The sequence below is a fragment of the Aotus nancymaae genome, unplaced genomic scaffold (genome assembly GCF_030222135.1).
Source record: "Aotus nancymaae isolate 86718 unplaced genomic scaffold, 86718_ANA_hifiasm-v0.15.2.pri h1tg000088l, whole genome shotgun sequence".
NCBI lineage: Eukaryota > Metazoa > Chordata > Mammalia > Primates > Aotidae > Aotus > Aotus nancymaae.
In genome coordinates, this window is record NW_026988503.1 from 16,465,910 (window position 1) to 16,478,247 (window position 12,338).

The following is a 12,338-nucleotide window of genomic DNA, read 5'->3' on the forward strand; positions in this document are numbered from 1 at the left end:
AGTATACAAAGCTGGAGGTTTTGGGATTTTAAAAGTAGCATATATCATCTTTGAGTGTTGAGTCAACAATTAAGCAATGATTGGAAATGTTACATTTCACAAGTTAAAATCAGTAATACAATATTTTAAAAAAGGGTACGTTTTAGCATTAAATTCAGTTTGGTGTTCAATTTGTTGATTTCTTACTATGTTCTATAATCAAGCTGTGACATTCAATAACAATTTGTTAAATTACTGGCAGCCAATGTTAAAAGAATTATAAAGAGGCTATTTGCAAGGATAATGTAACGGAACCACATTATATTCAGGAGGCTAGGTGTTTAATCACAATGCACATATCACTGTCACCAATACTCACAGCAGGTGAGATAATATTGATAAAAATTTTTTTCAAAGACATTTGACTGAGATGCTACAAACAACAATAGGCAAAAATAATCTTTGGCATGTAATTGTGCTTCTCATGTTGTTTAGTTCTCAATCTTGAGGAGGAAGTGTAATAGTCATAAAGTTTATAGTCTTAGTAAAACGACTAGATGCAATCTTTTTTCTCCCTCAGTTTCCTTTTTTGTGTTCCAATTTTTTTCCTTCCAACTTTTATTTTAGGTTCAAGGGATAACATGTGTAGGTTTGTTACACGGGTAAATTGTGTGTCATGGGGGTTTGCTGTAAAGATAATTTTGTTACCTAGGTAATCAAGTATTCAATCCTCATCCTCCTCCCACCCTAGATGCAAGCAGTTTTTCAATCCTCATCCTCCTCCCACCTTAGTCGAGATGTAATCTAATAAGATATTAGGAAGAGCTTGAGGAAGTTTTATAAATAAGTCTTATGACAATGTTCAAATAGCACTGTATTCTGTTCATGCTATACATACCAACATTTATGTGTTTATTATTTTTAAATATAAGAAAATTTAATCCTATAGATCTGTCACAAACAGTAAGATTTTGCCACATTTATGGTAGAATGATGGGAACAATGTTGCTGACTTTCCTCACTCAATTTAAATCCCAGTAATTGTGCATTTCTATTTCTCCCTGAATAGAACTTCAGATATTTTTGACAGCAATAGGTACTATAAGAAGCAGTAAATAGCTAGGTCTAACTTTATAGCTAAGAATATTTGGGAAATTAATTTTTAAATTATTTATTTAAAACATATTTAAAAACTAGTTTATTGGTCCTTATAGAGACAATATATAAATTATGCCTTCAACTTGGCCAAAAGATGTGATTAATCAAACAATATGCAGATTAAAAATAAGCATAATTAAGTGTAATTATTATCCCCACTTCTATCAATGCTTCACAGGATTTTTTAGAAAGTGACAGGGGTAGGCACAGTGGCTCAAGGCTGTAATCCCAGCACTTTGGTATGCCAAAGTGACCAAATTGCTTGAGCCCAGGAGTTTGAGATGAGCTTGGACAACATGGTGAAACCCCGTCTCTACAAAAGATATAAAAATTAGGTAGGTGTGAAGACACTTGCCTCTAGTCCTACCTACTGGGGAGGCTGAGGTGGGAGGATTACTTGAGCCTGGGAAGTGGAGGTTGCAGTGAGTCAAAATCATGACACTGCACTCTAGCCTGGGCACCAGAGTGAAATTCTGTCTCAAATAAATACATAAATAAATAAAATTTAAAAAATAAAAATAAAATAAACATAAAATAAAGTGGCAGTGGTGATTAGTATATGCTCTTAGCTATGGCATCTGTTCTTGACTGGCAGCTTTAGATGTAGTATTGCATAATCAATACATCCAATATTATTCTTTGTAGTAAACTTATCAGAAGAAATATGGAATTATGTGAATGGTAAAGGAGCTTAGGACATGGAACGGAAACTAAGATTTATTAACATAAACGTTAATATACTAAAAGTATTAAAGATTTATTTACATAAAATGTTAGTATTTACATAAGATTTATTTACATAAATGTTAGTATACTATCAGAATTATACTAAAAGAATGAAAGAACAACATTTTAAACTTAAGGATAAACTAGAAACAAGCTTTTTACTAGACGATAACATTAATCCACATGATCTGAATGTGGAAAGGAAGATGGGATACATAAAGTGAATACCCCCCCAAAATATACTGTTTCTCTAAATGACATCTACACATAATCGAACTTGAAGAAAACATACTCAAAGCATATTACTGAATATATTCTAAATCTCTAGTAAATATGGTTAAGGAAAATAACACTTAGGAAAAGCATATCATCTCAGGGTTTGAGATAGATGAGACAAAAATTCTGAGCATAATTTGATGGGTATGTATCTTAAGCCTTAGAAAGAATAGCTTCAACATACAAGAAGAGACAGATACTGCTTCCCAAGCATTAACTTGAGACACAAGAAGACTGGATATGCTTTTAAAAGTAAAAATCTTACTTTTCACAAATTGCTTATTAGTTGCAAGGGAAAAAATATTAATTATACATCAAAGAAATTAGACATTTTGATAGCAAGTGATTAGCATTAACCATAACCTTTTTCCTGCCTCCAGAAGGGACATCCTGAGAAAGACACAATGCATACGTGGCACAAAGACAGCTAAAACCCTAAACCAAAAACATAAGTGCTGTTAGGATAAGATACTTTCAAAGTACTATTTGGAGAAAGAAGGAAAAAGCAGGTGCCAGCAACTCATTGCCTCAAAATGGGACTATGTGTTAACTACGGAAACAGAGGAACTGTTCCATTCTTTTCTTTATTCTTATGTGACAGGTGGAGGAGGGTTTCCTTAGTTCTCTAACACAATGGTCTCCAAACTTTTTGGCACCACGGTTTTTTGGAAGACAATTTTTCCACAAACAGTGGGGGTCTGGGGACATAGTTTCAGGATGAAACTTCCACGTCAGATCATCAGGCACTAGATTCGCATGAGGGGCTTGCAATCTAGATCCCTTGCATGCACAGTTCATACTAGGGTTTGCGCTCCTATGAGAATCTAATGCTGCTGCTGATCTGTCAGGAAGCAGAGCTCAGGCAGTAATGCTCTCCTCCTACTGTGCAGCTCAGTTCCTAACAGGTCATGGACCAGTATTGGTCTGCGGCTTGGAGGTTGGAGATCCCTGCTCTAACAAATACTGAGAAATACAAAAAATCAGAACAGCCTTGAGATATTGTTAATTACCCACCTGACAAAAGTTTATCAGGGATGTTGTTGAGGGATTTAAAGTATAAAATAACAAGACTGAATTAAATAACCTCTTGTCTTTCTCACTTCTTTCAGTCTATGTAAGATAACTGAGATGTAGTAGGGAAAAAAAAACCACTGGAATGAGTTAGCAGACTCTCATGTTCAAGTCCTAGATTTGCCAGCTATGACTTTGGGCAAGGCAGCAAGTTCTCTCATCTCAAAATGAGAGCTGGATAACTTCTTAGTCCCCTTGAACACTTGAAATTAATCATGCTATCAAAAGACATAATGGCTGCTGATGATGCAGATTTCGTAAATAAACCAAAGAAGGAAAGAAAATCTAATAATCAGGATAAGAAGCCTGGTTATAAAAAATGAACACTTCGTTTTGTTCAGCTTAAGTAATGAGATATACTTAAGGAAAACAGTACAGAAGTTTGAGAGAATAACAAAGGGCAAACCTAATCCTTTCTAAATTAAGTGCAAAATCACGAGAATGCTTCAATACATCTTTAATAAAAATGTATGTAATATATGAATAATTTTATATTTTCAACTTCTCAGTCAATAATGCCATCCTTAATTATGAGAATGTTAAATATGTTTCTCAATTTCAAGTAATATTACAGCCAACTGGAGCTAAGTTACCCAATTGAACTCATTTTTTCTTAAAAGCTGTTTTTGTTCTTCATTCTTGGTACTAGGTAAGATATGATCTTTCAAAACAGTGCATAAAAGTGGGTGTCATTTGAGACTGGCTCCTCACTTTAATCAGCATGTCATTTCCTTTTTTTTTTAATTTGAGATGGAGTTTTGCTATGTTGCTCAGGCTGGAGTGCAGTGGCGCGATCTCGGCTCAGCGCAACTTCCACTTCCCAGGTTCAAGCCACTGTAACCTCCACCTCCCAGGTTCAAGCAATTCTCCTGCCTCAGCCTCCCAAGTAGCTCGGACTACAGGCATGTGCCACCACACCCAACTAATTTTTTTTTTTTTTTTTTGTATTTTTAGTAAAGACAGGCTTTCACCATGTTAGCCAGGAGGGTCTCAATCTCCTGGCCTCATGATCTGCGACCTTGGCTTCCCAAAGTGCTGGGATTACAGGCGTGAGTCACTGTGCCCAGTTAGGGTCTTGTTCTGTTCACCCAGGATGGATTCTAGCTCACTGCAGCCTTGAACTCCTGGAGTTAATTTTTTGTTTTGTTTTGTTTTTAAGTAGAGACCGGGTCTTGCTTTGTTGTCCATGCTGGTGTTAAGCCTTTTATTGTCTAAATATTTCTTCTACATTCTCCCTGCAATTAATCTTAGCTTAAACCCTACTCAGCTCTTCTCTGCCTCCAACATTCTCCCTTTTTCATAATATTTTCAGTTATCTGTCACAAATGGAAAACCGACCATACTGCTCTTTTTATTTAAAATTCTGCAGAACTATTTCCTCCATGTGCTCCCTCCATTTATTCACTACACATAAAGTCTAAACTAGTATGGCTTACAAGACCCTTCATGATCCAGCCCCATCTTCTCTAGTCTGAGACACTGTCACTACGTCACTTAAAGCTGCACATGCATGAAGTTTCTCAAATGAACTATGTTCTTGGACAGGAATCAAAGTTTATTTGCATGAATGATGCCTGGCATGTGATAAATATTTGACATATGTTAGCTTTTACTATCTCCTATCTTCTCTTTCCTCAAACTATCAATGCAGATTCTCCATGGTAACTCTTAGTTGATAGTTCTTCCTATTTTACTTAGAAAAAAAGAGCTTCCAATAATATACATTTTTTTTCTTGCTTGTTATGATGGATAACTACTTGTGATCCTACTTAGCCAACCTTTCCACTTTGCACTGGACTGCATCCCCTCTTCTTTATCTTACATATATATATATATTTTAGAGACAAGGTGTCACTCTGTTGCTCAGGCTAGAGTACAGTGGCATGCAATTATGGCTCACTGCAGCCTCGAACTCCTGGGCTCAAGTGATTTGCCTGCCTCAGCCTCCCAAATAGCTAGGATTGCAGGTGTGCATCACCATGCCTGGCTATTTTTTTTTTTATTTTTACAGAAACGAGGACTTGCTATGTTGTCTTTGCTGGTCTCAAACTCCTGGCCTCAAGTCATCCTCCTTCTTTGGCCTCCCCAAATGCAGAGAATATAGGTGTGAGCCACTGTGCCTGGTCTGCATCCCCTCTTCTGTACAAGAATATTGTGCCAGTAATTCTCCTCACCCTCCTGCATCATTAATATTTCTACTGAATTATTCTTTTTAGAAAACCACCTTGATATATTTTTTTCTATTAACAAAACAGAAAAAAACCTCTTCAGATCTCATATCCTCTCTCCTAGTATCTTCTCTTTACAGCAAATCTTGATACATTTCTCTATACTCACTGTCTCCAATTTCTCTTTCCCCCTTTTCTCCTGAGCCTATTCTAATCAATCTTTGGAGTTTCATTATTCCAAACTGGCCCTCTGCATGACCAGCACTTAGTACACTGCCTGGCATGTAAGTGGACTCAATAAATACTTTTGTTTCAGTGGATCTCTGTAGTGTAGCTCATGCTATCCTTATAGTTGGAATGCTCCATTAACCGCCTTCCTCATCTCCATTCCTCCTTGCCTGATAAATTCTTACAAGTCCTTCAACACTCTGAGTAGAAGCTGTCTCTTTTTTGAATATTTCTCTTACTTCTCCTAGCTGAGCCAGCTTTCTCTCCTACGCTTCCATTGCATCCTGTGAATACTGCTTCTGTTGCACTTAAAACATGTCATCGTTTTTCTTTAACTAGGTTATCTCTTACAGTATTCTAGAAGCCTGCAAGATCAGTGATCATGTTTTTTTTTTTTTAACCTTGCTCATCACCATAACCTAGCAGAGTAGATACTTAATAAAAGCAGATGAATAAACGGAAGAATGAATAAGTCATCTAAAGAAAGATGGTAATGAAGGGTGAAATAAACGCAGTAGCCAATAAAGAGGTAGGGGAAGAGGAAGAGATAAAAGGTCAGATCAAGTCAGGAGAAAGCAAACAAATACACTAGGACACAATGTCTTGTAAGTAACATCAACGTTCTTTGTGGTTTGAATTCCTAGGATGACATAAAAGGTGGATGAATAAATCGCTGATGAAGCAGCAAAACAAAATACCTGGGTCAAGGCTTTTATGCCACTGAGAAGATGGCTCAGCTCAGTGAACATAAATTCAAGCCCATGCCTAAAATGATTCGTATTTGTATGGATGCTGGAGATGTTAGACCCAAAACTAAAATAAATATGTTGGTTGCTGTGACAGATGTTAAAGGGTCAAGAGGAAAAGCTTTGTTGAACTTCAAAATTTGAACCAACACTGACCCTAATTTCCTAAAACAGGAATTAAGTCCCACAGGTCCTCCTTCCTAAAGCGAGTGCTTCATCTACGTATCTTCAAAGCATGCAAACAACAAACTGACAAATACAGTGCTGAGATTATAATCCAGGGTAGAAATGACCCAGTCTAAGCTTTACAAACAAACCTGGCTTTAATACTAGCATTCACACTAACATCTGAGTGTAGTCTAAATACATTAAGAATTAATCTTAAAACAATAAATCAAATTATGTTGCAAAAATAGACCCAAAAGGAGCTAGGAAAGCTCATTTGTCCCTTTCTAAATTCCTTCCTGCAACTCAAATAAGCTGCTCTCTCTGAGAGAGGGACTTTTTCTATAGTTTCCTCGAAGCATGAGAGATATTAAGTATTTGCATCAAAAGGCAATAATAATATCAAAAGATAACATTTATTGGGGATCCCATTTTATGAAGAGCTGACAAAAATTCAGACCTGTCAAGTCACTTAAAGAGAGCTAGTAAGTAGCTGGAGGTGAAATCTGAGCTAAAAGTCTTTCCACCACTAGGTTTCTACAAGCTAAGTAAACATAGTACTTTAGTGTGTTCGTATTCTCAAATGTAAATAGTCACACAAATATCCAAATGGATTTTGGGGTCACATTTAACAACTTTTTTGTACCAAATAAGAATGTGACTTATCAGTATAATAGAAAAACTCTTTTTGCAAGGTAACCTAGAGCTATCATATCTGTGCTTAAAAGTACTGTGGATTCTGACATATATTGCATATTTCACATTTAAAATTGCTGGGAGATGTCTACTATGTACCCATCAAAATTAAAAATAAAACATTAAAAAATGAAAAAGAATATTAAAAAGTATCTGGGAGAAAAGTAAATTGTCTTCAGTTTTATTTGCCATTTTTCTACCACAAATAAATAAAGAAAAGTTAACTGGACTATTCAGCCTTTTGAGCAGTAGGTAGAAAGTGATAAAATGCTATATTAAATGAAGTCATTTGCAATACAGTTTTTCAGTTGGAGAATCTTGCTTAGAATTCAATCAGTATAAATCCACAATTATCATACATCATATCATCACAGTGTAGCTGGCTTTAATTACTAAGAGAAAGAAATAAATTTTCTTTGAAGATGTCCTCTGAGTAAACACTGGACTATCATAATAGAAAACACAAGATCTTAAATTGATCAACTGCTAATCTTAAATACCTATAGTCAATAAACACTCCTTGAATGCCTATGATGTGTAAGATACTGTCAGAAGGTACAGGACATAAAATGAATCTTTCAAAAGAAATGAGGATAATGAAAATAAGGAATGTAATATTCTTAAAGAAAGGAGCCACATATGTCATGTTTCACTTTGGTCCACTAAAATGTTATCACTAAATTGCTTACCAATTCTAAAACCTATATAACTAGTTTTAAAATAAAAAAGTAAATTAAAGAACGATAAAGAAAAATTCTATATATACACCTTTCATGTCTCAGTACACATACATGATAAATCAAGAGAAATTTGTTAACTTTTAATTCTGTAACATTCTACTTAATTAGAATAACAGTTGAAATAATTTCCATGTATATAAAATCAAATAATTTTGCTAATTTAAAAATTACCAAACATTCTATTTTATAGAATAAAGTGTTGCCTGATTCTAAAGAAAAGTTATCAAATTAACTTAATGAGCCAGATTATTTTTAAATTTCCAAAGATAAGTAAAAAAACTACGATTCAGAAAAAAAATCCCAAAGAATTACAGATAATAATGCTCACAGAAATGCTAGATGAAGTTAAACCATGGAACAGTTTATGTATGTCTTTGTAGAATTTTTCTAGTTAGCCAGGAACTTCAGTTATGACATTAAGGAAATCTTTTTTTTCCATTCAAACTAATGCTACATTAAAAAAAAATCAAACTACAAAAAGAAAAATAATCAATCTGAACAAAGCTAACACTCTAGATGCCAGACCTAGTTTAAATATAAATTGTATATATATGTATAATTATATATATGAGTAGATTTTGCATTATTTACAGAGGTAAGACTGAATATTTAAAACAGCCTTTGTACTCAGCAGAACTGACCTCAAGTTCTGGCTCTGCCATTTTACTATGTATGTTTCTGAGGCAAATCATTTATCCTCTCTAAGCCTCTGTTTCCTTCTCTGTAAAACACAGATAAGAATATCTCAAATGTGGATGTATTAAAGTGCTTAAGTACAGTGCTTAGTATACAGTGGTGACTATCAGTATAAACAAAATTTAGTAAACACTGTCTTCTACATAACAATTTATTTAGTATCACAAAAATATAAGACCAAAATGATTCTCATTTTACTAAATGGCATAGGAAGTTCACTATGAATAAGCCATCTTCTCAAGTATAGGTTGATATGCTAGTGGGATACGTGGCAGTGAGGTTCCGGGAAGAATTTCATGCTTGGGGAGTCTTAACAAATGTTGTCACTCTGCCACATTTACCTTTCCTAACATGATGTAAAAAATACAATTCTGAATTATTTTAAAAAGTTAAAACTATTTTCAGATTCTATACTTTTTGTTATGCTAAAGATTAAGACTTCCATTTTCTGGAATATGGAAGTTAAACTTTAGTGACATGTTGCAAATAAGTTTAAAACAAGACCTAAGTGATTTCCATTACTGGACTACAGGCAAGTAATGATTCTGAAAATTGCTAATTGAAACATAGCTAAGCCATGATTTCAAATTTGTTCCAGGATAGTGGTAAATAAAGTGGTGGTACTGATAACATGTATGCATAAAATTATATTGATACAATGTCACCTGAAAACGGTTATTCCCTGAAAGAGATGAATCAACTTTTATTAGTTTATTTTTTGAAATATTTTATTAAATTTGGTAAAATAAAAATAGCAATTACACTTGTTTTTGTAAAGACTTGCAATGACTCTTTAGATAGAACAAAAAGATTCTCCTTATGCCTTCATTCTTTTTTTTTTAAGACGGGGTTTCACCATGTTGGTCAGGCTGGTTTGTCTGCTACTGCTCTGACATAGGCAATTATTCTTTTAAAACTGAATTTGAATATGAATGAATTAAAATTTTCTAATATAAATTTTCTACCTGACTGATCCTTATGTTTTTCCTTTATGTTCTTTCCCTTGTCCTTACATTTAAAACTTCTTGCACTTTGGGAGGCCGAGGCGGGTGGATCACGAGGTCAAGAGATCGAGACCATCCTGGTCAACATGGTGAAACCCCGTCTCTACTAATACAAAAAAATTAGCTGGGCACGGTGGCGCGTGCCTGTAATCCCAGCTACTCAGGAGGCTGAGGCAGGAGAATTGCCTGAACCCAGGAGGCGGAGGTTGCGGTGAGCCGAGATCGCGCCATTGCACTCCAGCCTGGGTATCAAGAGCGAAACTCCGCCTCAAAAAAAAAAAACAAAAAAAACTTCTTGAAACCTAGGTAGTACATCTAAATGTAAGAAGTCTGATGTACCACAAAATTAATAAACTAACTTCTCACTTCTTTCATTCTTCTGAAATAATATTTATCGTGGAAGGAAAAAACTATCTCACACACAACACTATTTTGTTTCTTTGAAATTATTCTCTTAACAGATATTCAAATGAATATTATACATGAATGAAGATGATAAGCTAGAAATTGATAGTACTTATATTTCCAAACTAAGTAATTTCATTAATTAAACTTTCCTAATGGATAGTGGAAACCCAGAAAAGTTTATACTCAGGTATACCCTTTGCCTAAGGTGGATAAAGTAATGAATAATATCATTTGCTAGCTACATACTATCCTAGTTCTTAACAAAAACTAAACCAGCTAGCATTATTTTACATGACTCTAAAAACACTTATTAAAGTATTTTTGTAGAAAAATAACTTAGACCCAAGTGCAAATGTACTTTACCAAAGCAAGGGGGTTGTGCATTTGAATCTGAACAATGGTATACAAGCTGAGACTTCCATAAACTAGCTCATTCAATTAATGTGTTTATTGTATAGCCAACATGAGAACTGAATGCCAAGAAGAGTACATTGTTGTCATACTGGATAGAGCTTTGAAAAGTTCATGTGGAAGGTTCAGGAGGTTATAAGAAAAAAAGAACACTTGGTTATATATAATTCGATTGGGTCTCCTTTGCAAACCAATGTGAATTACTATCATGGATGAAGGACTAGAGCAATCCTAAAAGGCAGAACTGGAATCAAATGATCAAGTAAACATATTAGAAACAACAACAACAAAATAAAGACAGGAGACAACAATTTGAGAAAACTGGGAAACCTAATTTGCCATACATTTCATAGATATCAAATTCATGTAGAAAAAAACTAACAAACCTCTCCAAACAAGTACAGTCTCTCTTCTACCCAGTGATACAGTGAAATGGCTTTATCCTTTTGGGACATCTTGAAGTAACAAAAATCCAGTGAAAGTTGTCCCTCTAAGTGATGCTTACCATAGTCATGGATATGAACTTTAAATCAACTTTAAACTAAATATGTCTTTCTTGACGTGTCTTCTTGTAGTATGTAATTGCTTATACTGGAATTAAAATGGAACGTGTAATAGTCATATTTTAATAACTACTCAATTTAAAAATCTGTGACTAAAGCAAATGTCTTAGCTGCAGAATGTCTTAGCTCAGAATAGCTTAAATATTTCAAAAATGTGGGAGGGGATAACATCCTAATTAAAAAAACAGTCAGGTGAGTTGATAATTAGTAATTGATAAACAACTCAGAACAAAGCTTCAGAAATGCTTGATGAGGCAGGTAAGGCTGACAGACTTACTCTGAAGCTGAGGCTGCTGGAAGGAAAGGGGCTGTCCGAACACAAATGGGCTGTGTACTAGGGAAGAGGGAGGTTTTGCAGCTTGATCAAAGATGGAAGGAGCTGGGAGATTGGGTCGTGACTGAATGGAATTCAATATGGCACTCAGTTGGTCACCTGCAGTAGGTAAAACAGTCAAAACTACAACTCATTATTCATTAACATCCAAAATGGCAAAGTAAATGGTGCTTTATGACATTCACATCGAGTTAAACACTAAATAAAACCATGCCAATTCAGAAATGAGTGAAAATTGGTGCCTATTAATTGTCTCCAAATTAGGGACCAAAGTTTGCATGCCTTTTTTTTTAAATGGAAGCACCCCACCAAATCTTACATAAAAGCCCACCTACAAAAACAAATCCATTTAAATTCATATATAACATCTCTCATTATTTATGGGAGAACAAAGGCTCTATGAAGAATCTATGATAAATTGCTTCAATATTGTCCATATATAAATGAAGGTCTAAGTAAATGATGCCTTCTCCATAGCTCCCAACTATGACTAATACCACCCTGCCTCATCAGCAGTATATTTCATGCAAAAAATAAGCAAATAAACAGTTTTTCTTTTTTTTTTTTTTTTTTGAGACGGAGTTTCGCTCTTGTTACCCAGGCTGGAGTGCAATGGCGCGATCTCGGCTCACCGCAACCTCTGCCTCCTGGGTTCAGGCAATTCTCCTGCCTCAGCCTCCTGAGTAGCTGGGATTACAGGCATGCGCCACCGTGCCCAGCTAATTTTTGTATTTTTAGTAGAGACGGGGTTTCACCGTGTTGACCAGGATGGTCTTGATCTCTTGACCTCGTGATCCACCCGCCTCGGCCTCCCAAAGTGCTGGGATTACAGGCTTGAGCCACTGCGCCCGGCCCAGTTTTTCTTTAAAAAACAGAATTAAAGGGGCAAAGTATGTTATTAACATAGCAGTATGTTTACATTATAGTTACACATTAATACTTTCTTTTTTAAGTTGTTACTGCCAAAGA

At 35.1% G+C, this 12,338-nt stretch overlaps 1 protein-coding gene across 7 annotated transcripts in view; it reads right to left on the bottom strand.

The window, feature by feature from the left end:
• MYCBP2 (MYC binding protein 2) overlaps positions 1–12,338 on the bottom strand; it is a 279,351-nt gene that overhangs the window by 61,074 nt on the left and 205,939 nt on the right. For 4 of the 7 annotated variants that reach the window (XM_012472005.2, XM_064369117.1, XM_064369118.1 and 1 more), the window contains one exon: positions 11,313–11,492. The exons of 1 other annotated variant lie outside the window; for it this stretch is intronic. In XM_012472005.2, the coding sequence (XP_012327428.1) occupies positions 11,313–11,492 (180 nt within the window). The remainder of the gene's footprint in view (positions 1–11,312; positions 11,493–12,338) is intronic. 2 more of the 7 variants (XM_012472002.2, XM_012472001.2) reach the window with 1 other exon arrangement.